At 37.5% G+C, this 27955-nt stretch overlaps 1 protein-coding gene across 1 annotated transcript in view; it reads right to left on the minus strand.

The window, feature by feature from the left end:
• Positions 1 to 27955, minus strand: part of PTPRZ1 (protein tyrosine phosphatase receptor type Z1) — a 164867-nt gene that overhangs the window by 6689 nt on the left and 130223 nt on the right. The window contains exons 13-25 of the mRNA XM_007471315.1: positions 25865 to 26009; positions 19182 to 19273; positions 16126 to 16211; positions 13207 to 13227; positions 12943 to 13039; positions 10681 to 10763; positions 9212 to 9346; positions 8524 to 8658; positions 7319 to 7482; positions 5578 to 5713; positions 4011 to 4157; positions 723 to 816; positions 326 to 399 (exon numbers count right to left, since the gene is read on the minus strand). Of these exons, the coding sequence (XP_007471377.1) occupies positions 326 to 399; positions 723 to 816; positions 4011 to 4157; positions 5578 to 5713; positions 7319 to 7482; positions 8524 to 8658; positions 9212 to 9346; positions 10681 to 10763; positions 12943 to 13039; positions 13207 to 13227; positions 16126 to 16211; positions 19182 to 19273; positions 25865 to 26009 (1409 nt within the window). The remainder of the gene's footprint in view (positions 1 to 325; positions 400 to 722; positions 817 to 4010; positions 4158 to 5577; positions 5714 to 7318; positions 7483 to 8523; positions 8659 to 9211; positions 9347 to 10680; positions 10764 to 12942; positions 13040 to 13206; positions 13228 to 16125; positions 16212 to 19181; positions 19274 to 25864; positions 26010 to 27955) is intronic.

Genomic DNA, 27955 nt, shown 5'->3' on the forward strand with positions numbered 1-27955 from the left:
CCGTCCCTGTTTTGGGCCCCCCCTTTTTGTTTTTTTTTTTTTTTCTTTTTGTTTTGTTTTGTTTTTTTGCGGTACGCGGGCCCCCACTGTTGTGGCCTCGCCCGTTGCGGAGCACAGGCTCCGGACGCGCAGGCTCAGCGGCCATGGTTCACGGGCCCAGCCGCTCCGCGGCACGTGGGATCTTCACGGACCGGGGCATGAACCCGTGTCCCCTGCATCGGCAGGCGGACTCTCAACCACTGCGTCACCAGGGAAGCCCCCCCACTCTGGTTTTGATTCTGATAACGCAAGCTGCAGCAGTCTCCCCAGTGGCTCTCTGACTTACCATGATGTAGGAGGCATTGATGTAGTCTGTGCCTTCCCCACTCAGGGATGAAATGCCAACCCTGGATCTTTCCACTGGGAATACAGAACATTCATCATAAACAAGTAAGCTCTTAGCACTGTATATCCTCCCCGCCCTGGCAAATGGCAAAACATAGCTGCATTTTGCAAGTAGAGTGTGTTTGACTTTTAAGCTAGTTTTTCTATGTATTTTGCACTTCTAGATGAAGACTTCAAGGTTTAAGAGTCCTTGTTAAGTTATGTTATCTGGCATGATTAGAAAAATATGAGTGTATTGTTTTTGTTCCAAGATGTACAAATATTGTCAAATTATCTACAAGACTTCTGTTATTTAAAAAGTTGGGGGTTTTTTTCTTCCAAAATTCAACACAGCTTACCAGGGATGATGGAAGACGTTCTGTTCTTTTCTCTGTTGCATTGCTTTAGGGCTGTAGAATAGTCACTCTGCTGTATATTTGATTGACTCAGGAGCTGAGAAAGGGTGTCAAGGAAAAATATAGATTATTTCATTTAAGCCCCTCAAATAAACACACACACACACACACACACTCATATACACAGGAGACTCAACAAAGATAAGATACTGAATATAAATATATCTAACTTATTTTCCAATAATTCCTTGAATTAAACTTGTTCTGGGGGACTCCCTGGTACATCTATGTTCTATATTCTATACCAGCAGGGTTGGAATAAGCACTTGATGTCTAGTTTGACTTGCAGCATTAGGAACATTTCTCTATGGTGTGTGCCCTCCATTTTCTCTACCTAAATCTCACACTGCAGCTGGGAGATAAATTGCATGTGAGTGTGTATGTATGTATGTGTGCACATATATATGCATATAGTTGGATTTTATTCATTATTTTAGTACTCAATCACACGAATTATCTACTTGTTATTTATCTATTCCCCAGTTATTGAATGTGTGGGTTATTTCCAATGTTTTGCTATTTCAAACTTTGTAGCAATGAATATCCCTTGTATATTTCTTAATGTGCACACATGTGAAGGTTTCTATAAAGAATTAGGAGTCACTGGTGTTTAATTTTTGACAGGCTAAAAGATGAAAAAAGTATATCCCAGTTTTTTTTTGTTTTTTTTTTGCGGTACGCGGGCCTCTCACTGTTGTGGCCTCTCCCGTTGCGGAGCAACAGGCTCTGGACGCGCAGGCTCAGCGGCCATGGCTCACGGGCCCAGCCGCTCCGCGGCATGTGGGATCCTCCCGGACCGGGGCACGAACCCGTGTCCCCTGCATCGGCAGGTGGACTCTCAACCACTGCGCCACCAGGGAAGTCCCTATCCCAGTTTTGATGTGCATTTCCTTACTTATTGTGAAATTGTTGATTTTTAGCTTCTTCTTTGATGATTGCCTTTTCATATTTCTACTTTATTTTCATTTACTAATTTGTAGGGGGTTTTGGCTATTAAATGTAAATCTACAGTCTGCTAAGGAAGTTGCAAATGTCTTTGTTCTCTTTAATCACACAGACATTTACAGCCAATTCAGTTTTTCCTTAAGATTTCTGTAATTTAACATTTTAATTTAAGAAGTCCTTCTCTACCCTGAAGTCCTCAAGAGATATTTCCCAATATTTTCTTATAATAGTTATAAAAATTTGTTTTCATCTTTAGATATTTAATCCATCTTGAATAATTTCAGTGTTTGAGGTGTGGTAGGGACCTAACTGTGCTTGTTTCTACATGGAGATTGTCCTAATATCATTCATTGATTAATCCGTCTTTCCTCACCAATTTGTAATGTCATATCTGTCATATAACAATTTCCATACGCACATGGTTCCTCTGGTTCATTTGTCTGTTTTTCAATATTAATTATTATATTTGCATAAAAGTCTTTCATATACAGTACAACAAATTTCTATTTTTTATTTTTCAGTATTGTTTTAGTGTTTTCAATTCTTTACTGTTTTTAAAAAATAAATTTTTATTTATTTATTTTTGGCTGCATTGGGTCTTCGTTCCAGTGCATGGGCTTCTTACTGTGGTGGCTTCTCTTGTTGCAGAGCACGGGCTCTAGGTGCATGGGCTTCAGTAGTTGTGGCACTTGGGCTCAGTAGTTGTGGCTCACGGGCTGTAGAGGGCAGGCTCAGTAGTTGTGGCCCACAGGCTTAGTTGCTCCACAGCATGTGGGATCTTCCCGGACCAGGGCTCGAACCCGTGTCCCCTGCATTGGCAGGCAGATTCTTAACCACTGCTCCACCAAGGAAGTCCTGATTCTTTACTTTTCAATGCTGAGGTGGGTTTCTAATAAATATTTGTTGAATAAATAGTCATGCAATTCATTTCAAGGACATTTTTTCTATGGGTAAACTTGAATAAATACCTTTTCTTATAGGACAGTATACACACACCCCCTCCAAATTTCCCTAGTTAGGATGTTAACAGGAAACAGAGTCAAATGTCTCTGTTTTTAATTAGATTCTGATCTCATAATTGATATTTCCATTTTGATCCTGAATTATCCAGTATAAGCAATATCAATTCTTTTATTAATTTAATTGTGTATGGGGTAAATCATATTTAAATAAGAAAATGGGTAATAGATGTATATTTTTAACTTAGAAAAAAGCCATCCTAGCAACATCATGTTAACGCTTTATATTTATTATCTGTTTCTGGAAGCTGTATTGTGCACTTTGTCTTCCTTAAAGTGTTCCTTTATGACTCAGATAAGTTTGGCTGAATAAAACATTTATGTTTTCCTGTCTGCAATTTCTAAGTTCAGCTTCCACCCCTCATCGGTCTCTTACTCCTCCCAAAGCACAAAAGGTGCTGAACGAGAAGGTAAAAAGTCAGAGGGAACTCAGGACTACATCTTCTATGTTGTAAGATGTGGAAAAGAAAGAAAAAATTTCAGTCTTGAGGTTTGTTAACTCTCCTGGGTTTTTCCAGGGCCTTCTGAATTCTCCCTAGACATTCCTTCTTCAGAAATTGGCCCTGTTTCTCTAGCAACCCTGAGAAGTAAGAGGTTAGTATAGAAATAATGGGGAACAAAATAACATAGCCTTCATTCCTCTGGAAGATGACAGCTCTGCAAATCCCCCTATCTCCGCAGGCAGGTCTGGTAACAACTGCTTTCTGAATTCTTTGCTGACTGGTTTCTGGAAATCAGAGAGCTAAGCTGTGAGAGGTAGAACATTGAACAAAGCATGCTCCCCTGTCTAGCTGAGTTCCTCATGACAGGGTGGGTGGGAGAAACTGGGGTTGGAGAAGCTATTCTTGTGGGATGGCCTATTCTAGTCTGGGGGCTTCAAGTGAGACAGACTCTTCCAAAGAGCAGCACAAACAGCCTGAGCCACAGCACTCGTGGTTAAGTGGTCTGGTTTTCTCAAAGCGAGAAGAGCACTTACACCGTCTGTGTTAGAAGTTCTGACTGTTCCTCCTGTTCTGTTCTGTGCCCTCCTTTCCTGGACCACGTCTGCATTTCTAGGGTTTCTGAGAACTTTCCCTTTCGCTACTCAAAATTAACGTTCTTGAAATTTGCCAAGTGGCTTTGTTGCCTGTTGTAAAGAAGACAACAAAGCCACTGAGCCAACAGAGCGCTCAGCCTGTCCACATGGCTTTGTCCACTCAAATGAGGAGATGCAGGAACATTCCAACCTGTGGTGACACCCAAGAGGGGGGCTTCCGAGAGAACTCACCTTGAATTGTTTGTCTAGCTTTGTTTTGCCTGTTGGTCCAGGAATGAGGATCCCATTAACATAGGCGTGGATGTGGCTGTCCGGGACCTCAGTTTCTTTACTAAGTATCGCCTCGACCAGCGCGTCATGAATGAAGACATACTGTTCCTGGCAAAGCAATGACAAACAGGGATATCACCTCAGGTTTTCCTTATATGTATTGAGGTACAAAAGTAGTATCTTCCACTGATGGACAAAAAGCGTTTTACAAAATGGAAGGGAGGACCCACGGAGATTGCTCACCAGTCCTAGCAGAAAGTCAGATGGAGGAAAAGGTGGTCATCCAGAAACAATACAACTCTTTCCATCCCTCACCTCTTTATTTCTTGTGTGTTGGCATTTAGGGAAGGAGATCGCTGGAAGATTTGGAGAGGCAAAGCAATGCCCTCTCTGCTCATCCTTCAAACCTGAGACCCTCTTGCACATTTTGTACTGACTTCTCTACTTCTGATGGGTCTTCCCCTTCTCCCCATTCCAGTTCTCCTTTTAGCCAGTCATATATAATTTAGTACAATTATCTATACAGTTTTTAATAGTTATCTTCCATTTCATGTATGGGACTCTTCCCTTGTCTTATCTGACTAGAATGTCATTTCCTTGATGGAATGAAGTTTGGTTGATTTGGTGTGGAAGCCCACTCAGTTGTATGTTTCTTATTGCTTTCAAGCTGCCCTACATAGTTTTCAATTTAAATCCATTTTTATTTAGAAACAGTGAAAATAAAATACAGGTATGCAGAGTTTGTCCTGTGTCATATATGGGTAAATGACCTGGGCTTAAAAAACGGGAATTATTTGAGCATAATTCATACTATTTAAATATGAGAATAAATCCATTCATTCATTACATGCAGGAAAAGCTTGAGGATTCTGCAAGAGATGAGGGTTAACTGATCCACTTATTCTTTTTCTGAATCTTGCCTGTGACCAGTGTCATTTTAAAGATATTCCCCATTTGGTCATAAAATAGACAAAATTTAGCTGGTCCATCCATGACTTATGTGCAAGTACCTGGTGTTATAGTTTGAATTATGCACGCCTCCCACCCCCGCAGAAGATATGCTGAAGCCCTAACCTTCCAGTACCTCAGAATGTGACCTTATTTGTAAATAGAGTCGATGCAGATGTAGTTAGTTAAGATGAGGTGGGGACTGGTGTCCTTATAAGAAGAGGGAAATTTGGACACAGACACGGACACAGAGGGAAGACAGCCGTGTGAAGATGGAGGCGGTTAGGCTCTGCCAAATCCAGGGAAATATGAGGCTATCAGAAGCTTGAAGAGACAGGGAAGGATCCTTCCCTAGGGGATTCGGAGGGAGCACGGCCCTGGCTACCCCTTGATTTTGGACTTCTATCCTCCAGAAGTAGCGGACAACACGTTTCTGCTGTTTTAAGCCACCCGGTTTGTAGCACTTTATTACAGGGAGCCCCAAGGGACTAACGCACCTGGTAATACAAACTCTGGTCTATCCAGCAGTTTAGGGACACTTCCAACCCTTAGATAAAGGAAATTATCCTTTTTATCATACCTCGGTTTGTACCAGGTAATTTCTTTGTGAACGAATGTGTTTTAAAAAGCCGAATATGTTGACGGTTCCTTCATGGTGAATTTGCTGCAGCATACTGTCTAGCACGATATATGTGCCTGTTCTCCCAACGCCAGCACTGAAGAGCACACAAAGAAAGAGACTTGAATGTCAACATAAAATACATTTGAGGATTGGTCACTCCCGGCTGTCTTGTAAATTAATATCCTCTCCAAGCAAATGAGCCACTTAGTAAGTAATTCAGCAAGACAGTAAGCAGCTTAGGAGTTAAGCATAATGCTTCAAATAACAAACAAAGTTTTCTTTTTTCTTTCTTGCTTACAGGTCAAACTCCAAAGCAATCTGATTATTCCTGTTGGAGATTTTTTATTTTCAATTACAGTTATTATTCGTTAGACATTATACAGTGGAAATATTATGTATCAGAGTATAGCAAATAGCCATTTAATTTGAGAAGAATGAAAGCATCAGCCTCACCAGACTCTGAAAAGGCAAGGTCTCTGGGTCTGTATTGTCAGGTAAACATGTTTGTAAAGGTTTCCACATTAATGGAAAAAAAGAGTTTGCGAAGGCTTTCAGCTGAAAATATCATTTCAGTGAGATGGTGAGGAATAAAGAATAACTTCAGTCGTTTCTAAAGGGCCATTATCTAACAACTTCTTCAAAGCCTCTACTGGAGGGACAGAATTCAGAGACAGGGATTCTTTTCAAATGCTCTGACGAGTAGGACGTACTAGAGTGAAGAATTAGCACCCGCTCTGCACAAGGCTCTGGGCCTTTTCCATTCGCTAGGAAACAATCCCTGACCTTCACAGCTATTTTTCCTGCATCTTCCTGTTTCCCTCAGCTTATCGTCAGGCTCACAGATAAAAAACTCAAGATAGGTCTCTCAGACTTTGAGGATAACTCCTGAGATAGGTAATTAGAATGTGTGAGATACTCTGCATATCAAAGGAAAACAGTTGTTTCTGTAAAAACACGGAAGCTGCTTTGACAAAAATACTCCACATAGAAATGAATTTGACTTTTGTGGCCATAAAGCTTGGCACAAAAGTCAGCACGCAGTAAACAGTAACTGCTATTTTTGTTTTAACTGAAAAATATTAAATTAAAGCCTCTAACACATTTTTCTCTTTCTCTGAAATATCATTATTTCTATTCACTCACCCAGTCTTGGAAATTAAAGTACCTGGGCAACGATGAATTGATTACACGTTCAATAGGATATATTAGACAGAACTCAGGAAAATGAGAATGGGGTTTTGACCCCAAACTGTTTAAAAACAACTTAAAATATTTTGCTAAATTCCCCATACTTTGTGCACTTTGGTTTTTCTAATGTAAACCTGGCATATTAAGTCTACAATAGACTATGAACTCCTAGGAACAGGGGTTGTGTCTTAAGCATTTTTATCCCACGACATTATGTTGTAATAAATGCTTGTTTAATGACAAAACGTTGTTCTGTCTGCTTCACACAGTTAATAAGCCGAAATCCAGTTAACCAATCAAATAGAATATTATACATCATAGAAATACCTGGTGCTTTGAAACATTCAGCAGTCCAATTCTGAGTCTGGCATACTCACTTCCCAGTAACCAAGGTTTCACGCCCCTCAATTTGTGAAATCATTCCTACTTTGGCAAAACCTTTGTTCCACTGATTCCCTTTTTGTTAGCATAAGCAATTCTATGGGTTTGGAAACCTGGCACTGAGACTCACCTGCAGTGGACAACAACAGGCCCTACTGTGTGGCGCTTGGCATGGGATGCCTTTCTCACAAAGGTCAGTACGGGCAGCGAGTACTCTGGCACTCCCATGTCAGGCCACTGAGTGTAGTGGTACTGGGTGACCATGCGCCCACTGGGTCTTCCTTTCTGGGAACCCTGGAAGAGACCAGACAGCTAATCAGCTAATTATAGGAACACGCACACACGGGGTCCTTAAACATCAACTCAGGATTCATAGCTTGATGTTGGTGGTTCATAACGAAGCTAAAAAAGTACACTGTCATTTGTGATGGTTAATTTTATGTGTCAACTTGGCTAGGCTATGGTGGCCAGTAGTTTGGTCAAACACCTGTCACACCAGATGTTACTGTCAAGGTATTTTTTAGATGTGATTGACATTTAAATCAGTAAGACTTCCAGTAAGGTGGATTATGCTCCGTAATGTCAGCTGAAGGCCTTAAGAGCAAAGACTGAGGTTTCCTGAAGAAGAAGGTATTCTAAAGACTGCAACGCAGAAATCTTGCCTGAATTTCCAGCCTGGAGTCAATTCTTAAAACACCCTCTCTCTCTCTTTAAATATATATATATATACACACACACACACATACATATATATCTACATACAGATATATGTTTTTCTAAGGAACCCTGACTTATAACTTGCTCTTTTTCTTTTCCTCCCCTTTTTCAGTCTCCACTATTTTCAGCTGGATGTGCAGTTATCACATGGGGCAGGGACTTTTGTTTCTGTATCACTGCAACCACTGGCACCATGACCAATACGGTGCTAAAGCCACATCTGGCATTAAGAGACTTGGAAGGAACTTTTGGGATTGAGGTGTAGCTGTGATAAGAACTCTTTTTTGTTGTTTTTTTTGTGGTACACAGGCCTCTCACTGTCGTGGCCTCTCCCATTGCGGAGCACAGGCTCCGGACCCGCAGGCTCAGCTGCCATGGCTCACGGGCCCAGCCTCTCAGCGGCATGTGGGATCTTCCCGGATCGGGGCACGAACCCGTGTCCCCTGCATCGGCAGGCAGACTCCCAACCACTGCGCCACCAGGGAAGCCCTGTGATAAGAACTCTTAATGCCTTTAATTATTTGTATTTTTACCCTGTTTCGGTTATATCACCTGTTTTCTTTAAAAAGGATCGAGATGTATTACTCAATTGATGATAGCCATCATTTGTGGACTCACCTTTTTGATCTTTGTGTTTCTTAGAGTAAAAGTCCTCACAGTGTAATATGCAAGCATTTGAACACTCTTTTGAGTGACCAGAAAGTTCCCATACTCTTCATTCCCATCGGCAGGCCAGTACTGGTCGCATTTTCTCTGCAAAAGAGAAAGTCAAGATGCTCTTTGCATATTTCAAATGCTTAGCGTAAGTCATCCCTGAAATCAGTAAAGATTTGACACCATGACTCCCTCATTCTTCTAAACATGTTCTTTCCATTCTAAGCGATTGCAGATTTGTTGTAGAGAAGAGCAGAGAGAGAATTACAGGGCTGAAAGAGACTTGAGATGATCAGATTCAAACTCCCCCGTTTCAGATGAGGAAAGTGAGGCCACATGTACTGAGTCGCTATAAAGCCAGAACTAGAATCCAGCTCCCACGAATTAAAATCTACTTCACTCTGCGTCGCTTTTCAACGAACCTCATTTGCTTTTTCTTACGGAATGAAGAATGCATTTAAACAGCAGGTAGCTTGAGTTACAGTGAAAGTTTCTCACCTTTAACAGTTTCCCTTATGCTGTCATACTTACTTGAAATGAATCCTGATTAGTTTCCCTGACTTTTGCTGCTTCCTAATGCTGACTCTTATCAAAAGCAACTTAAAGCATTTCACTATCTCGGGGGGGATGGCATAATAGATGACCTTCATACCCTTCCTTTCTCCACAAGGTTTGTTATCATGACAATAACTTCCACATTATGCTCCCATATCATTCTCCAGAAATCTTCAGCTGTAGATTTCAGTGGGCCTTGGGCAGCAATGTAAGCTTTTGGTCTGTTGTAGCCCTGAAGAAACAAATGACAAATGTTTCTTACTGACAAATTTGTATGCCATTTTTATCTGTTCAGTTTCTAAGATCAGGAGATTTTTGCTATAAAAGAAAACCATAAAAAAAAAAACTTTCAAAGCTAGAGAAACTTACTAGTACTAGCAAAGACAGCAACTCTTCTTTAGTTATAATTTTTGTTAAAAAAAAGAGTTCTTTTTGCACTGACACAGCCACTATTCTCTGCACCTCTAGTCTAAGTGCATTTAATCCAAGTCTGTTTACTATGCTTAACATCTGGTGCTTAATTGTGCTGCTCTGAAATATGTTTGAGGCATTAGGGCTCAGTTGTTTATAATAGTCAGGAGACCTTTGGTGTTTTCTCCTTACCCTCTCCTTGGTGGCACTGAGCAATGCTAATCATTAATAGCTATCCTTCACTTATTACTCCCTGTTGGCCAAGATAGTTTACAAACATTAACCCTAATCCTTAATTTATATGCAAAATGGAAGCATCATCCCTGATTTGGAGATAGGAAACTGAAGCTCAGAGGAGTTAAGTGGCTTTCCAAGCTTTCACAGTTAGCCAATGGCAGAGCTGGGATTCAAAACCAGTTCTAACTCCAAAGCTCATATTCAATCTGACATACACACTTCCTGCTATGGAAGCCTGAAGTGGTTGCCTACAACAAACCTACTGTATACTTATATTTGGTACTCACTTCTTTGAATTAACTGTTCCAAACAGCATAAACCTACAGGGAGCTAGACTGCAAGGTCAGTGTCAGGAAAATAACTGAGTTCCATTGGCATTCAACTGACCACAGGAAAAAAACCAGTAAGTTAGTCAGTGGTCTACAGTCCCTGGAGATCTCCAGTAAGTTTTACAAAGCCGGGTATCCTGAGAAGGGCCCAAGATTATAAAGGCTGGTAACTGGTTTAGAAATCATGTGTTTGCCTTTTAGCCAGTACTACCCTGAGAATTTTTCGGTCAAAATTTATCTATCAGCTGCTACCTACATAGTAATGGGCTAGGAGCTATGGGACATTCCAAATAAGCACTGATCCTACCCCTCTTATTTAAGGAGCTATAAAACTATCAGAATATAGACATCCTACCTTGAATGTAATTTCTCAGCCTGAATTCCCTCTCTCACCCAGGAGATAAACCAAGTACAATAGCTTGAATGCCATTCAATCTGACAACCTTTAGCTACGGGATCTCTTACTACTAATTTGTATTTTTTATTATCTTTCATTTAATACTTATTACTATTCTATGTACAATACCATGGTATAATAAATTCATAGTTTAATATAATTTTCATAAAATTTCAGTTGAAACATGCTTACATCCACATAATTGGCATTGATGTAATCAGTCAGTTTGCCATCCTTTTCAGCAAGTTGTGCAAGCTTAACCCTACTATGATCATCTGTAATAAAAAAAAAAGAAAATATTTCACTATAGCATGAACTGCTTTTCAGCATAAAGTTCATTTATATTTACATAATAATTTATCAAATACAATTAAAATCAGTGCAAACATCATTTACTTTAGTCAGCTTTTGGAGGATACAGAGATGACAAAAATAAAGATAAACACAACAAAATCCTCTTTCAAGGTTTCCAGTGTGGAAGGTGAGAATGGACGTATACACAGAGAGGAATGTTCCGGTGTCAAGAGAGAGGTGCAGAGTCCTAGAGGGACACGAAGACAGAAACTGTATTGGTTTGGGATGAAAATAAACCTTTTCATAGAGGTTGAATCCTGAAGTTGGCATCTTAGATGGGTTTCTAAAGGTGGATACTGGGGCTGTGAACACTGCAGAGCCAGTGAAGGGGAGAAAAGAGGGACGGAGGTGTCAGAAAGCTCAGGAAGGATGGCAGCATGAATGCTCTGAACAGGAGGCTGATGGCAGAAGAAGTAGAGAAGGAAGCAGAAGGGGTCTAGAAACTTTCCGTGAATGGTTAGAGCAAACAGCTCTTTCAAGGGAAGACCTCAAAGAGGAGCTATTGCAAAGGGAGGCAGGGCAACGACTGCCCAAGAACGGAGGACACGGATCCTGTACTGTCAGTGAAGAGGGGATGAAAACCGTGGTAACTTATACATGGTGCACGGTCATAATTAAATGTGTTGAAATGAGGCATTTGGGATTAAATTCAGTTCTACAGAGAAACTCTATTTGGAGGAACTGCATAATAAGAAAGGAAAGTGTCACTAGAAGGACACTTGGGGATTTCACTGCAGACTATTTTTTTTTTTCAAGGATGAAGAAATGAATACAGACCAAACTATGACAAGTTAAAGAGACGTTCTGGGATAATAATACTTTGGTGACATTAGCAGTTCACAAAGATGCAGGAAATGTAGGCAGAAATAGATGTGTGGCCATGGAAAGAGGGGTTTGGATGCCAGGCTACTTTTGCATTTTGGTTTTCAGATTTTCAGAAGGGTATATAACTGGGTAAGTTTTCTGGGTTGCTTTTCTTCATCTCAGAGTAGGACTGTTATTACCTCTATCTTGCCAGGTTATTTCAGGGATGGAAGGAAATGACGAATTCACAGTGCCAGGCACATAGTAGGTGTTCAACAAATGTTAATCTCTACCTGCTTCTTAATTAGCCGGTGGGTATTTTCTGTTTAGCTTGTGGAGAGAATGGTCTAACAACCACTTCACCCTGTCCAAGAAGCAACTGAGTTTTTATGTGCAGCAGGACAGCTGCTTCTGCTGAGACAAACATGAAGCAGAACTTTCTATCAAAGTGGAAACCTTGTGGGGAAAAAAGACAGCATCCATGCAAACTACTTAGAACTGTGATCGTAAAAATTCCCATTCCAGAAACTAGAATGGAACCAGAATTTAAATAACCAAGCTGGTAATACCATGTTCACATGAATCTAGGAAGGCCCACTGAATACATAAGAAAGGATATAAGTTGAAGTTTTGGGGAAGAATGAATTTTAAGAAATGGAGGGGGCTATAAAGGAAAATAAAAGGGAACAGATGTACATAAGAGGTGCTGCAAGAAGACGGAAGAAACATGCTAATTTCATAAGAAAAATAGGTAAACTTGTCCTAAAGAAAAGAGCCAGAAAGCTGCTCATGGAGGAGAGAAAGAGAGGTCAGCTAAGGTAGTAAAGGGAGAGAAGAAATAAAAAGAATGAATCCAATTAACCCTTTATCAGACCCCAGGGGAGAATGGCAAGAGAGGAGGGAAAAGGGTAGAAGGAAAAAATAGAGTCTAAAGAAAATCCCATTTCATTAGTAAATTCACATCAAGTAGGGGGATCTCCAGTGAAAATAGGACTATGGAATATAAATAATGACAGAAAACCATAAGAACAGATTTACAGGCCATGGGGTCTGAAGAAAGGACTGGATTAAAATATGAGTTTATTTTGTTCAAAAGAAACATGTCATTAATTGCAGAATGTATTTAAACTGGAGTGGTAAAACACTCTGTATTATCTAACGCAAGTCTCATCCCCTGATACAAAGGTCCTGAAACAGCTACACCGAGGTCTGCTGTCAGAGGACGTCAGGACATTGAACTAAAAGCACCACAATGACAATGATAACAAGCCAGAGTTGAGTGAAGGATATACTTACAGGCAACAATATTTATGTATCGGTTCTTGTGCTTATTGTCAGGGTGATTGGAGCTGTCTGCTGTGATACCTAAATCAACAGTACAGCTCTGCACCTCCTGTAAAGAAATTGTACGCATAACATTTTAACACACATCCTTTCAAACAAAGTGCCTTAAAATATACTACAGAAGACAAAAACAAAACAATCTATCCCCAATATTTTTTTTTTATATGTTACAACTATTTCTTGGCTAAAAGAAAATGCAGTGAAATAATGCCTTACCTGGTAAAACTCTTTCAGTGTCTAATGAGGGAATGAATGCCAAAAAAGTAAAGAAATCAAATTCCACAGCACACGACAAATGAGAAAAGAAAGTGTTCATATTAGGTTTACAATGGAAAACCATGATCATGCAATAAATACATTTGTCAAATACTAACAAAACAGAATGTTTCAAACAGTTGCATGCAAATCAAAACTTCTAACAGCTTGGAACCTTAACATTATGTAAAAGGAAAAAAATAACACTTTTAAAAGGGGACAGTGGTATAATAATATGATGAATTTTAAAAATACTGATGAGAAAAACCACATACTTGATGACACATTTTAACATACTAGGCAGATTTACTAATATTCGAATATAATTGTATTTGATCAGGATAGAACTATTTAAAACTGAATTAGTAGTACATTTTTGTTTGTTTGTTTATTTTGAGTAATTTTAAAGAGTAAACAGTTTCCTATTAGGTGGCCTGTAGAGCTGTCAAAACATTAGAAATCTCCTGAAATTTTTTTTATCATATATACTATGTCTTTTGAAACAAAATTTAGATAGTACTGCTTTCTACATATTTACTTAGTAGACCTCTTTTTAATTAAAATAAAACTTCAATGGGTAGAGAAAAATGATTTCTGCCATTTCTCTTTTAAAATGAATTAAAATCCTTCCCAGGGATGTCTTCTATCTAAATATATTAGTTTGGAATTTACAATTATTTAGTACATATTAAGATAATAACATGAAAGCTTTATAATTTTTGAGAAAGTATGTAACTTAAATATAAATCTGATTCATCAGCAAAATGGCTCAGCCTTTCACTAAACAAGCTTTTAAGGCCTCTTCTGGAGCAAGTCATTCTGACTCTAGATTTAAAACAATTTAATATATGAACCACTGAAAAGGTGTAGCATTATTAGTTATTAGGCTAACTACTAAGTTATTGAAAAGTTTTCTTTAATCAGACTATGAGTTAAAGCAATGGAATTAAGAAAATACTTTTTGAGTAAAAATGTGAGGTTATTTTATTAATTTAATAATTATGAACTGCTTAATAATATTCACAATGATTTTATAGTGAAAACTGTGAATCTGCCTTTGTATATATGCTTATCAGCAACTTTTACAATAAACTGTCTATTTTTCCTTATGGTTTTTTTTTTTCTTTTTCTTTTTAAAATTTATTTATTTTTGGCTGCGTTGGGTCTTTGTTGCTGCACGTGGGCTTTCTCTAGTTGCCGCGAGTGGGGGCTACTCTTCGTCGCGGTGTGTGGGCTTCTCATTGCAGTGGCTTCTCTTGCTGCAGAGCACGGTCTCTAGGCATGCAGACTTCAGTAGTTGTGGCTTGCGGGTTCTAGAGCGCAGGCTCAGTAGCTGTGGCGCACGGGCTTAGTTGCTCCACAGCATGTGGGATCTTCCTGGACCAGGGCTCGAACCCGTGTCCCCTGCGTTGGCAGGCGGATTCTTAACCACTGCACCACCAGGGAAGCCCCGCCTTATGGCTTTTAACATCTGGAAGATTAGACACATCCTTAGCATATTCTCCCTTTTGCAACTATGATTTTGTTTGGTGGATGCCTGATAGTTTCTACAAGTTAATACCGCACCACCCAGTAACCTCTATTATGGTAGGAAAAAATAATTTGATGTTTTAAAAATATAATTCTTCATATTATTCCACTTTACTTAGTAGTCACTTCACACTGCTTTCTTATTCAATGTAGCTATGACTTAGACTTCTTTTAAGATTAAATTAGCTGATTTCTACTGTTTTTAATTTAGTGAAAACATTTCATTTCTCTTTCCTTGGGTTTCTTAAAACTTTCTAATCTCTGGCATTTTCCTTTCATAAATACGTTCTTGTTGATCTGATTCGTGGGGAGCAGTTTCTGCGTATATTAGGGACGGTGGCGTATCCTCTGATCAGGATCAGACCTCAAAGGGCTTCAGAGGGAGGTCAACTGAGCACTTGGGGCTGAGGTAAGGAGGCAAAAAAGCAATGTGATGCTTCCTAAAGGGGAGAGGCTGGGGAGGGGGTGGGGATCCCTCAATTTCTAGAATGAAAAGGACATGAGTGTTAAGTTTGAATCCCAACCCTACTATTTATTAGTTGTTAATTAACATCTGTGGAAGTTGATTTCATCAGCAATATGAATAGAAATAAAAACAAGTAACTCCCAGAGTTGGGTGAAGGTTGAACGTAGAACCATCTAGTACAATGATCGGCATATTAGGGAGTGCTCGATTAGCGAAACTTTATGTTTTGTGGTTATTATTGGTAACTGTTGGTTTATGGCACCCTATTTTGAAAAAGCTCTTTAACTGACAGTTCAGTGGGCCATGATAAATTTGCAGTAAATTTCTCTGCCCCTACCATCTAAGAGTGTTTTACAGAATAATAGTATAAAAATTTTCACTGATTGTGAAGTTCAAATGTTTTTTAGAAATGCATATTTTCTTGGGAAGGTGGGGTTTTACCTTGTATAGTATTTATTATGCCTTGTATAATAAGTGCTTCTGCATTTACACTGTTGTAATCCTTACAATTAAGAACTTGTATGTACTTTGGCTGAAAATTGTGAAATTTACTAGTTTACTATAATTCATATAATTTAGGAAATTAAAAGGAATCAGTGTTACTAGTTCAGATTTAAAAAAAGAATACTAGAGCTCTGAGTTTATGGGAGAGAATTAACAATGTTTTTGTTTTTTCCACTTTTACAACTTGAATTTTAAAATGGAAAACCAATTTTCTAAATTGTATGATAAACATAACACATACCCTAAACACATAATTGATTATGGAACTAATAATCTTGCTAGAAGTGAAAATGGTTTCAATGTCAAGAAATAGCCTATTGCTGAATTTTAAAAATTTACTATTTTCCATATTATTTAAAATAGACATATTAAAATCATACCTCAAATTCTTCAGTAAACCCACTACTTGCATGTAAGTCTGCAACATGCTTTGGAAAGTGCTTTACTGGAATTGCTCCAACATCATCTAAGTGAATAAAAAAAATCAAGTTGGAAAGGATAATTCAACAGAAATAAATATGCCTCTCATTTGTAGAGATTTATAAAGAGCCTTCTTCTAAAACAACTTCAAAGTTCACTTATTCCTATAATCCCGACTGAATCTCTGTTCACAGAAACATTCAGCAACAATTACCAATTTTCTCTATATTTACTTTCAATCATAACCTGCATTTTAGAATTCTGATTTGATCAGGAATCTCTTTTCCTTTCATACTCTAAAGAGAAACTTAATTTTCAATGTTAAGTTATAAATAATATCACAGCCTCACTTCTTATCAACGGACTGCATCTCTTTATGGATAACTTTCTTTAACATGAGTGGGAGTTGCCTGCAAATTCTGGGGAAAAAATGCAGAAATAATATATTTTCAATTTTACCCCGGACTAAACATAATATATTGTGCAATTTCAGTTTTATAAAATTGTACAGTTTAATGCCTCTCCGTTAAATAGTCAGATGTTTACATTTGAAAACAGTTTTTCCTTCTTTCTATAAATAATAGAAAACATTTGTATGCAGACTATTTATTAAGGATAATGTCAAAAACCTTTGGGACTTTTAATCTGTAAAATTTCAAGAATTCTAACTTGAAAATATGCTATGTAAACAAAGTCATTGGATCTGTTAATTAATTGTGAAGGGGCCAGATTATTTTACCTGGTTCTGTTTTTTTCTCTTTTTTTTCCTGGAAAGACTTTCTTAGATTAAACATATTACTAGTTCACAGTGTGCAATTTCACAATTTCCGTCCTCTGACAAGGAAACATCAAACACATTTCACTAGAACCAGTTATTTACATCAACAGATGTTCAGCATCTAGGCCATTTGATATTTTTAAGCTTCAGTGGCCAAGAATTTGTTGATTTAAAAAAAAATTAGAATCCATCTGTTCTCTTTTAGATGAGAATACCTGAATACTAAAATTGAATTAGCGAGTTAACCTTAAGAAACACTAGACAAAGGTGTAATTCCACCTTCACACCTACAGAAGGATCTTGCCTAGAAGTAGCTTTTATAATTAGACAAGAAAACAGAAATAACTTGTCACATCTAAATCGTTAGTTCTCCTAGTAAAGCTTCGTCAAAACCACGGATATTATCCTGCACAGCTAACCTCTTTCCACAAGCAAACTGACTACTTTTCATTTGCCATCATGTCTTTTGGTAATTCTTTTACGAATTGGTCTGCAAGTAAAAGGAGGAGATGCCCCTTGATCACCTTCTAAGAAGTAGAACAGGGGATTCTGGATTTCCTGGACAACCTGATTTTGGATTATTTTATTTATTGTTAATAATAAACTGTGCTGGACTTTGGATAATGGTATAGTTAATTTGCATACCCACGCTGACAGGATATGTAGAAAAGGTATGTTTGAAAGTGAAAGGAACTAAACACAACAGATAACCAAGAGCAATTGGTCTCAAAATTCTAAATATGTTAATGAGAAATTGTGCTGTACTGAAAGAAAGAATTTTCATATAAACTAGAAAAACAAAACAGTGGTGGTTAAAGACACAGAGTTGATAGAGTTGATAAAAGAGGTAAAAGAGCAAAACACTTCTTATTCCTATGCCTGTTGCAAATTACAAGGAAAATGCTTCTCTTCTTTATTTTTGTTTTTTAAATCATGAGACTTCAGAAGATAACTTCATGTAGGATTTGAGCCTCAAGCAATAACATATGGCACCTCAGACAATTTAAAAAGAGGCTTCTGTACAAAGATGTAGAGTGGAATGTTTCCGTTTGCTTTCCCTGGTTTGGTGACTCTCCGTGTCCTCGTCTCGTCCTCTGTCCTCCAGTTCTGCTTCCTTAATTCGCACATTTCTAGAAAACTTTTTTTTTTTTTACTGTTACCACTTTTCATTCTGAAATGTTATAAAATGTTAATTCAGAATTGTCTGTGACCTTAGTTACAGTGTGAACTCTAGGGTCAGTAAGGGTCTTAAAATGACCCTGGTTAATTCTTGAATATTGTTAACTAGGTAAGTTCTGATAAAACAGTTGATGTTTTCCCAGGGATACAATTGACATTTTTACTTAAAGTATTGCCGGCAACCACACATTCTTTGTGCTCATGATTTTCTTCTACCCTCAGCATTTTAAAATTTCTTTTTTTTCCCGTAATGTAGTTAAGAAACCTTTTCTCACATACACTCAGATAATCAGAAGGGAGCTAAACTTTATCCTTATTTTTGTGGTTTTTGTCCTGTCCATCCTTACTGCAATGATTTAGTCTGACTTTTGTTGTTTAGGTTTCCATTAAAGGAATGCAAATGACCGAAAGTCAGCATTATTCCTTACTGATATTTTATTGCTATAAATATTTATGTTCTTTAACATATAACATCTGAACAACTATAAATTATTTTGCCACATTACCTGTATGGTTAAGACTGTTCAAAACATTTTTTTTTTTATTAATTACTTAAAAAAATTAATTAACTAATTTATTTATTGACTGTGTTGGGTCTTCATTTCTCTAGTTGCGGCGAGTGGGGGCTACTCTTCATTGCGGTGCGTGGGCTTCTCATTGCGGTGGCTACTCTTGTTGTGCAGCATGGGCTCTAGGCGCGTGGGCTCAGTAGTTGTAGCTCACGGGCTCTAGACTGCAGGCTCAGCAGTTGTGGCGCATGGGCTTAGTTGCTCTGCGGCATGTGGGATCTTCCTGGACCAGGGCTCGAACCCGTGTCCCCTGCATTGTCAGGCGGATTCTTAACCATTGTGCCACCAGGGAAGTCCCAAGAATGTTCAAAATTAACAAGAACAAGTTATAAACCTGAATGCCTGATACATAATATTTGGGGCAACACAAACATTTAACTAATCTACATGATAGCCATTTGCAAAGTACTCCAATAAGGAAAAACCTTCCAACATCATGCTTTTCATTTAACATCTACCAGCTACTCAGGGTCACACTTTAAGCTATTACCTGAAATTGGAAAGATAGGTGTTGGAGGTGTGGATATTACTCGAGGGGATGTACTGTCCTCTAAGTAAAAGTGTGCAGTCTGGAAACATTTCCTGGAAAGAAAAGAAAGCAATTTATACTACTAGCTGGCATAGTCAGCAAGACAACTTCCAAGATGCTTAAAGATTATGACAGAAATCTTCAGAATTAAAACATAAGTGGAAATCATCTACTTATCACCTACTTTTACAAAACACAGTTATTAGAGAACTTTATAGCCTCCAAGTTTGTCTCAGCTTTACCTGTACCAGATGAAGAAGACTGAGCAGATATCAGACATGGTATAAGCAGAGATGACACTTGAACTTGGCAGTTGGTGCCAAGGAGTCGGACACCTCCATGCCCTAGTTACTCTTCCACTGTTGCTGTATACCAGGATGTCTTGCCGTCTTGGACAGGACCAGAGTGGAAAAGAAAGCCTGTCCAAAGCTATTTTCACTCAATATTTAAGGGACCATGCCATTCTGAGGATATTCAGCTGCTAGCAAAAGGCAGTAAGCTGTGACCACGTAGAAATGAAATTCTACTGTGGTAACATTTTGATGAAAAAAGAAGGCAGCTTTATATTATAAGTATGATAATGCAGTAATAACAAAACGAGGTGAGGAAATAGTGAGCATATAACCAAAAACAGGGGTGATTTTCTCTCCAACAGATGCTAGCCTTGATGAGAGTTTTGAGAATGAATATATTTGGAATCAACGACAACCGTGACCTAAAATGTCACCTGAATCTATTTTCATTCAGGTAATAAGAGTAACATCTCTCACTACAAACGACTGAGAAGAGCAAAGAACCAACTGCTGCTGTAAACTAATGCAAACTATCCTTAATTTAAAAAATTTTTAAATTAATACTGCTAATGACACTCTTTGATGTGGGTCATTTAATTTATTTGAAGCATTACTCATGAGTGGTTAAGTTTAAATGGAAAGATCTGTTTGAGCGAAAATGCCAATCTCATTTTCCATTTAAAAGATCCAAGCGACAGGATATTTATCCTAATGAGCTTTAACATAACATTTGTTCTTACATGACACACTTCAATTTGTGATATTTTTTTCAGTAATCATTTTCCTGCACAGAATTCTTCAGTGGCTTCCCACTGGAATTACAATGATATTCCATTATTTCAGCAAGGGCTATAAGACCCTCTGCCACCTGGTCCCCTCGAACCCCAGTGGTTTCACCTCCTACAACTCCTTCCTTCACCCACTAGGCTCTAGCCCACTGGTTCTTTCTTTCTCCCTCTAAGAAACCCGCCAGGATCATCTCAGGGCCCTGGTTCTTGACGTTCCCTCTGGCCACTTGCCTCTTTCCCATCATTTATGCATTGGCTAAAATGCCACATCCTCTGAGAGTCCTTCTCTGACCACCTGAGCTAAAAGTACCAGCCCTGCCAGCCAAGTCACTATTCTTCCCCCTTTTGTTTGCTTTGTGGCACTTATCACTATCTGAAATACTTTATTTATATATTTGTTTATTCATGTTTCATAATTTTAGTTGGTCCTCCCTCACCAGAATGTAAGCCCCCAAAGGGCAAGGTACTTTGTCTTAAGGCATTGTTAGTCCTCAGTGCTAAGAATAATGTCTGGCATGTTGTAGGTGCCCTGAAATATTTGCTCAATGAATTCACTGCTATAATTATGAATAGTACAAAATTATATAATGTCACAAGCCAGCAAAAAAAAATTCAGAGGCGACGATATGCATAGCAAAAAACTAGCCCTCTGCTGTGATGTTATAACCTTTAATAATCAAGACTGTGAGAGCATAGATAACTGACAGAACACAGGAATGTCTTCAACAGAGAAGAGGTGATGTAGGAGGAAGACGAGTGGATGTAGAATCAACTGCAGTGTGGGGTCAAAGGGACCCTGAGCGAGGTTCATACCCTGGAAAGGTGAAAGAGCATGGCAGACTAATGAGAAATGGGAAAGATGAGGGTCACAGGTCTCATGATAAAGAAACTATCCTACTGAAAGTCCACATTTGAGCAGAATTGACACCAGACTGGAGCAGGAACTACAGGGAAAGTGTGGCTTACCTGTGTAACCACAGATGTAGTATTTCCTGACACACTGATATGAAAACACTGGATTTGATACACCTGCTTTTAAGATCACAGAATTAAAACCTCCTTGATTCCTCTAAAATATGGTTACACAAGCCGGTTGAAAGGGTTTCTATTTATTTTTCAATGAATCTTAAAGTTGTAAAATACCTTAAGGGACCTAGTGCAATATCACAGCTGATACAAGAGTCCCTTCCCTAGCATCTCTGACATATTAAAAAGACCCAGTTTGAATACCTTCAGTGACAAGGAGCTTATTTCTTTATGAACGACCTTTAGTTACTAGACATTTCTTGTACTAACTCAAAACTCAATCTCTTGTAAGTATCTCCAAATGGTACCCAAAGAGGAGACCCTCCTTTTCCAATGTTACGTTTCCTACTGTAGATATTTTTTTTGTATCGAGCCCCAAATCTATCTCCCTGTTACTTTGACATATTGGCTCTAGCTCTGTGCTTTACAGATTTTTAAATTATAGTACCCCAAATCTTTTAATACCTAAACCCTACCTATCTGCGGTCCAAACCTTTTTTGACTTTTCCCCTTGAAGTTTATATCCAATAACACAAACATGTTGTAGATCATTGAACATGTCTCTTCCTGCTCTAACTCAGTATTTCTCCTCCCTGCTTTAAACATAGTTCTTCTGACCAAAATGCCTCAGTCACTAATGTGCCATGCAAACACTTCCTTTTTAAAGACAACTCAGTGGCTTCTTCCCTGTGAAACAGCCTCTCATTTCCTAAGCAGACTCTTGCACTCCAGTTTCTGTTCCTACTATACCCAACGCAAATCTCCATTCACACTCACCTTAAGACTGCTTTGAAAAGTATGCTTAATTAATCCAAGGATGACCTTCACTTCCTGGACATTATTCTCCATTATTTTATTTTAAATATTTTAATTAATTGGTGGTTATAGTATTTTGCAGTATATTTGTTTTGTGCTTTTATCCTCATTATGTTTTTTTTTGTTAAAGATGGGGCCATATCTTTTGATTTATGTAGACTCAATTTTTAATACAGTGCCAGGAGTACAATAGGTATTAAGGGTTGAATGATTAGATGGATTTCCAGTAGTAAGTAAATTCCACCAACCATAAAGTATTCGGCTGCATCCTAGACTCTCTTGCCTACCTGAGTCTCAAATGAGATTAACCTAAAATTTCAAAACATTTGGGAGGGAGAGGTGGAATACATAGCTAGAGAAAAATGAATGGATAGACGGATGGATGGATGGATAGAGGATGTGTCTGAGAGAATGGGAAGAAGGTAGCACCTCTTAGAATAGGAAAAGGTAAATTAAAACATATTAGTATAGTGGTTTAACATGTTGCTAATATTCATCATAGTATCTGGGTATATACCAGCTCTATACTTTTCAGCTATGTAATCAAACATTCGTTGGTTTTAGAAAATAAGTGGTCTTGTAATGTTACTTGCATTAATAAGTAACAAAAGAATCTTATAAATCATACCAATGAGCTTAAAAGTGGGAAAAATTAAAATTAAAATAGTACAGGATAAATTCTGGATGAAGATCATCTGTACATGGCTTAGGTACCCTTTATAGTACAGTCTTACCTAGGAAGTGACATTCTACTTAAAAGGAAGCATGGTACTGGGAGGCCTCCATTCTGGGTTGGTAGCTACTAGTGACCCACAAATTTAAATTTAAGATCAAGAGAGAATTCATATTGCTTCTCTTCCCACTCTCCCCAGCCAGAACAAGTGTGTCTATGGAAAGTTTTGTTCTATATAGCTTTTGATGGAGTGCTGTTTTGTTGAATATAGCCTTGGTATTTTTCAGATTCTAACTATTAAAAAAGCTCTCCAAAATTTACCCTTTGTTGTCTTTAAAAAGAACTTTCTGAAAATATTCCTTATGGAAGTAATTTTGCATTTTAAAACTTATGATTTGGCTCATGTAAATTATACCTTAAAATATCTGGAAAATAATTTCAAGGCATATTATTTAATGTACGACAAGATTCAATATCTAATGGTCCATCTGTTCTGTATCAGCAGTGAATGTCTTCACATCTATGTGCTAAGTGTTGATAACTATGTCTCCTGCTAATTATCACTCAGCCATGAGGAAAAAAGTGATGACTGTTTTAAACTTATAGACATAGGTCCTATCAATCAATGTTAATCTGACTACTTAATTTACACCTTTTCATCACAGTATTTAGAGTTAAAAGCTAGAAATGTGTAATTATGATTCCATTTTTTTGGATCCTTATACAAATATGAAACAACATTCATCATGCTGTATTCACCAGAGAGACCCTAAAGAAAGTCTGACTGCAATCTTAAAGATGTTCTTTCCCCCCAAATGGTAAAAAGAGGAAAGTTTCATTCCTAGATGGGTAAGTGGCTTGCCCAAGGCCATATAACAAATGTCAGGAAGAACTGGGAAAGGGATCCAGATTTATCACCTCTGATTTGTTCTGTCTTCCTGCTACGACATGCTTCTTCTCAAGGTTTACACAAAACATGAGAGACCGAGTTAGATAAATTACACAAAAGAGAGGATTTATTATACCATTTTGCGATTATTTTTTCTCCTAAAGAATTAGGTCAGAAAAGTGTTTTAATATATAAACTGGAACAGCGTATAAGGACCATACACCTATTAGGACTCTTGTTGGTATGCCATTAGCTTCTTAAACCTTTCTACAGGCTGTAGTTTCCACAAAGGTCGAAAATGTTTCCATACTGGATAGTGAAATCATATTGCTCACAAATGCAGCTACACTGGAATTTGAATAATTCACACAAATCTTGAAGAATGCACTAACAATGTCATTTTGTAATTCAGCAAATACTACCCCTCAGTGTATTCGTGTTACTGATCTAAAAAGTTACATTTGGAAGTGAATCAACTTCAAATGGTTGTGAGTTGGACAGATATGTGAAATTTGTAAATGGGTAAGTAAGAGTAACAAATCTTATCAGGACATTTGATAGTTAGATATAAAATATATACATAAAACCCTAAGAGTGCTCATATTTTATTATTATTTTTTTTGTGTGGAACGCGGGCCTCTCACTGCCGTGGCCTCTCCCGTTGCGGAGCACAGGTTCCAGACGCGCAGGCTCAGCGGCCATGGCTCACGGGCCAGGCCGCTCTGCGGCATGTGGGATCTTCTCGGACCGGGGCACGAACCCGCGTCCCCTGCATCGGCAGGCAGACTCTCAACCACTGTGCCATCAGGGAAGCCCGAGTGCTCATATTTTAAACTAACACTCTGTACTCAAGTTACATAAGACCCTGACTGGAATGCCCGTCTCCTTTAGCTCCTGTTTCTGAATCCTACCCAGCTCAAGCCTGACATTTTACATTTACCCTGCCCATTCTGGCTTATCAAGATCCCTTTTTCTCTGACCTCTCTTAGCATTAGAGATTTCAGCTGCCATGCATACACTTTTGTGTAATTTTTTATAAATTTTGCATGGAAAATTCTTTCTCCTCGATAAGCATAAATTTCTTGACAGTGGTGATTCTCATTTATTCATTCATTCCTTCTTTTATACTTTCCCATAGTAGTTCACAGAGTACTAGGCACATGGGAAACAGTCAATAAACATACTAAATATTTTTGAATAAACTGAGAGAATATATTTTGGAATAACACAAAGAGTGGTGATATGAATTTACAGACAGAGGTTGCTAAAAAAAAAAGAAACTGATTATAAATCTTCTGAACAAAATTCTCTTTTAAAACAGAAGTATAAAGTACTAAGCTATATCCTTTCTTAGTTTACAGATATGATTCCTTATATAATCATAAAGTCCTTGTTTTCCAACAGACACAGTTATGACAGTTATACTGATTTACATTGTGTCCCTAGTAATCTTATTACTTTGCAGTGTGTTCTGCTTGCTGTAGGATGGGAAGCTTACAGTGGGTACAATTTTCCTTGTCCTTTAAAGGTTTCAAGAGATTATTGATAAGAATGAAGCTGTATCTCATCTTCAAGGCAAATTATAATGAATTTAAAAATCCCATCCATCTTAATATAGTCATTTACTTTATTTTCAAATTATATTTATATTTTAATGCTTAATTTTTACTTTTGTGTATGGGTTATCATTTTTTGTATTAGCATGCAATTGATATGTATCATACAAAATCCGCTGCTATATATAAAAGTATATTTCACTATATCAAAAACTAAGTTTTCTAAAATAATAACTTTTAAAGTTATAACAGCTGGAGCATTTAACTGAGAAGCTTAGATTTATATTAAATGCTATGATAATGTTTGAATGCTAATTAGATTAATATGAAAGTGCAACTGTCAAAATACTGTATTAAATATTAACTGAAACCAAAGTTCCTCGATTTCGCCTTTAATTGTTTGACAGAAGTATGAAGAACAGTCAAATCTTTTATTATTATGTCTTTGGATTCACAAATTCACCTTACTCATAATTACCTGGATAATTAATGGTAGCTCTCAAGTAAAGGGAATCTTGAATATGCTTTGAAAAGCATTCAGGTAAAACAAAGGCAAAATCTGAGCTTTATGAAATGCATATCCAAAACAAATACTCAACTTACCTCCAGTAGATGAGAATACCCACAAGAACCACTAGACAGATAAAAGTCAGGGCTGACACGATCACAAGGGGTATAACTGCCTTCTTCTCGGATTCCAACCCCTCAGCTAGACCAATACGAGACTCATGGCTACTATTACTGGCCTCTGTAGTCGGAGAAAATTGAGAAAGTTGATATTTAAGCTTAAGGAAAAGCACATATTTCAACCGAATAACTGCAATCTTCACTGCTGTTGCTTACCTTTAAAATTTCGACTCTATGAGACAAGCAATGTCTATGATCATAAGCTAATTTAAGTAACACAAAGCTTAAAAAGTAAGGCAGGCTATCCAGCTGCAAAATAAGTGAGTCATGGGAATGAAATATACAGTGTGGGGAATTCAGTCAATAACTATGAAATATCTTTGTATGGTGATAGATCGTAACTAGACTTATTGTGGTGATCAGTTTGAAATGTACAGAAATATCAAATCACTATGTTGTGTAACAGGGACTAACATAGTGTTATAGATCAATTATACTTCAAAAACAAACAAACTAATAAACTCACAAAAAAAGAGAAAAATAAAGTAAGTCAGCCTATCAGAGCTGAAGAACTATAATATCCCAACAAAGATTGGCACCCTGGAAGAGGTGCCATGGCAAGAAGTATAATATTGCCTTGAAAAGCTTATTAAAAGGGAAATGAAAATATTAAATTAAGAAAACTTCAGTTTCTAAATAAAATGATCAAGAAAAACAGTGCTACTTACTGAATCACCACATATAATCTTGATTTCCCAAAATTAATTGTAATGGAAATATTTTTAATCCCACAGTTAGGTAAATAATTAGGAGCAATTAATAATTTCATGAAGAGAGAATCTTAGGATAACCCTCCTTACATTAGGATAACCCTTCAATCCAGCAAACTGTTTAACATTTAAATGTAGGTTGCTTTTAAGATGTTATTTTGAATGCCCTTCTTACCAACTGTTTTTCTTTATCAAAAATAAAAATACTATTGCATGTAAATTGAAGGAATGCACAGGTCTAAGAAATTCTTTTCAAATATGCAAGTGTAAATTATGAAAAAGTCTAAATTCTGTCCTTTGGTTAATTTGAAAAGATGGCAAATAACTATTTTTGTGACCAATCAGGTACATTATTATTCCAGCATTTTCAAAATCACTGCAACTGAAGCTATCATTCTAAGTTGTTAAAAAAAAGCTTCAGAACTGCAGGGTGTCAGTGGCCAGTCACAATTCTTCCCTTTTACTTTGAGGTGTGTGCAGTGTGAAACCATGATTGAATATTAGAACCATTCTACCAGGATGATATGCTGACACTGCTACAAAGTAACAGCCCTTATCCTGTCTACCTGTAGAACTTCTGGAATAACGAAGTTTAAGCCCCTCATCAGAGTCTACATTGCCTTCTACACATTTGGTACGTTTGGTACTTTTATACCAAGTGTCTTACTCTTAGTGATATGAGACAACAGTAATCTATTTAATTGAAAATATTATCAATTTAGTTGAAAATATTTGAGAATAAATTTGATAGTCATAAATTCATAAATATAGCATTGAAATATATCTAACTGGAGAGAACTTAAGAGTTAAAATGATAGCTTCCTTCTGTAAGAAGAGATGATGCAGGAAGGGTCAAGAATTTACTCCACTCATATAGGAAATGCATCTATAAGTGACAACCAAATGTCCCAAGATGTTTGTTTTTATAACTATGGAAGGATTTGCTAGAAAAAAGCAGAATTCAAAGTTGTGACTAGAAATAATAAAGCTGTATAAAAAGTGGGAATATTGTAATCAATATTGTAACCCACCCCCTTAGCCATATATATATTATATATATATATATATATATATATATATATATATATGTAAGTCAGTAATCAGTAAGTCAACTGATCACTGAGCTGTAGTTAATGTTCTTGTGAGAGAAGGCTGAACTTTACCTTTTATTATGTTAATCATATGCTCTGGTCATTACATATTGTAGGGAGATTCATCTAGAAGCCTAAATAATCTGACGGTGAATGTACCGGTAGTTTTTAAAGAAATTTAGGAAAGCATCTTGCTTTATACGCAA

Source organism: Lipotes vexillifer, unplaced genomic scaffold (genome assembly GCF_000442215.2).
Source record: "Lipotes vexillifer unplaced genomic scaffold, Lipotes_vexillifer_v1.1 scaffold618, whole genome shotgun sequence".
Classification (NCBI taxonomy): Eukaryota; Metazoa; Chordata; class Mammalia; order Artiodactyla; family Lipotidae; genus Lipotes; species Lipotes vexillifer.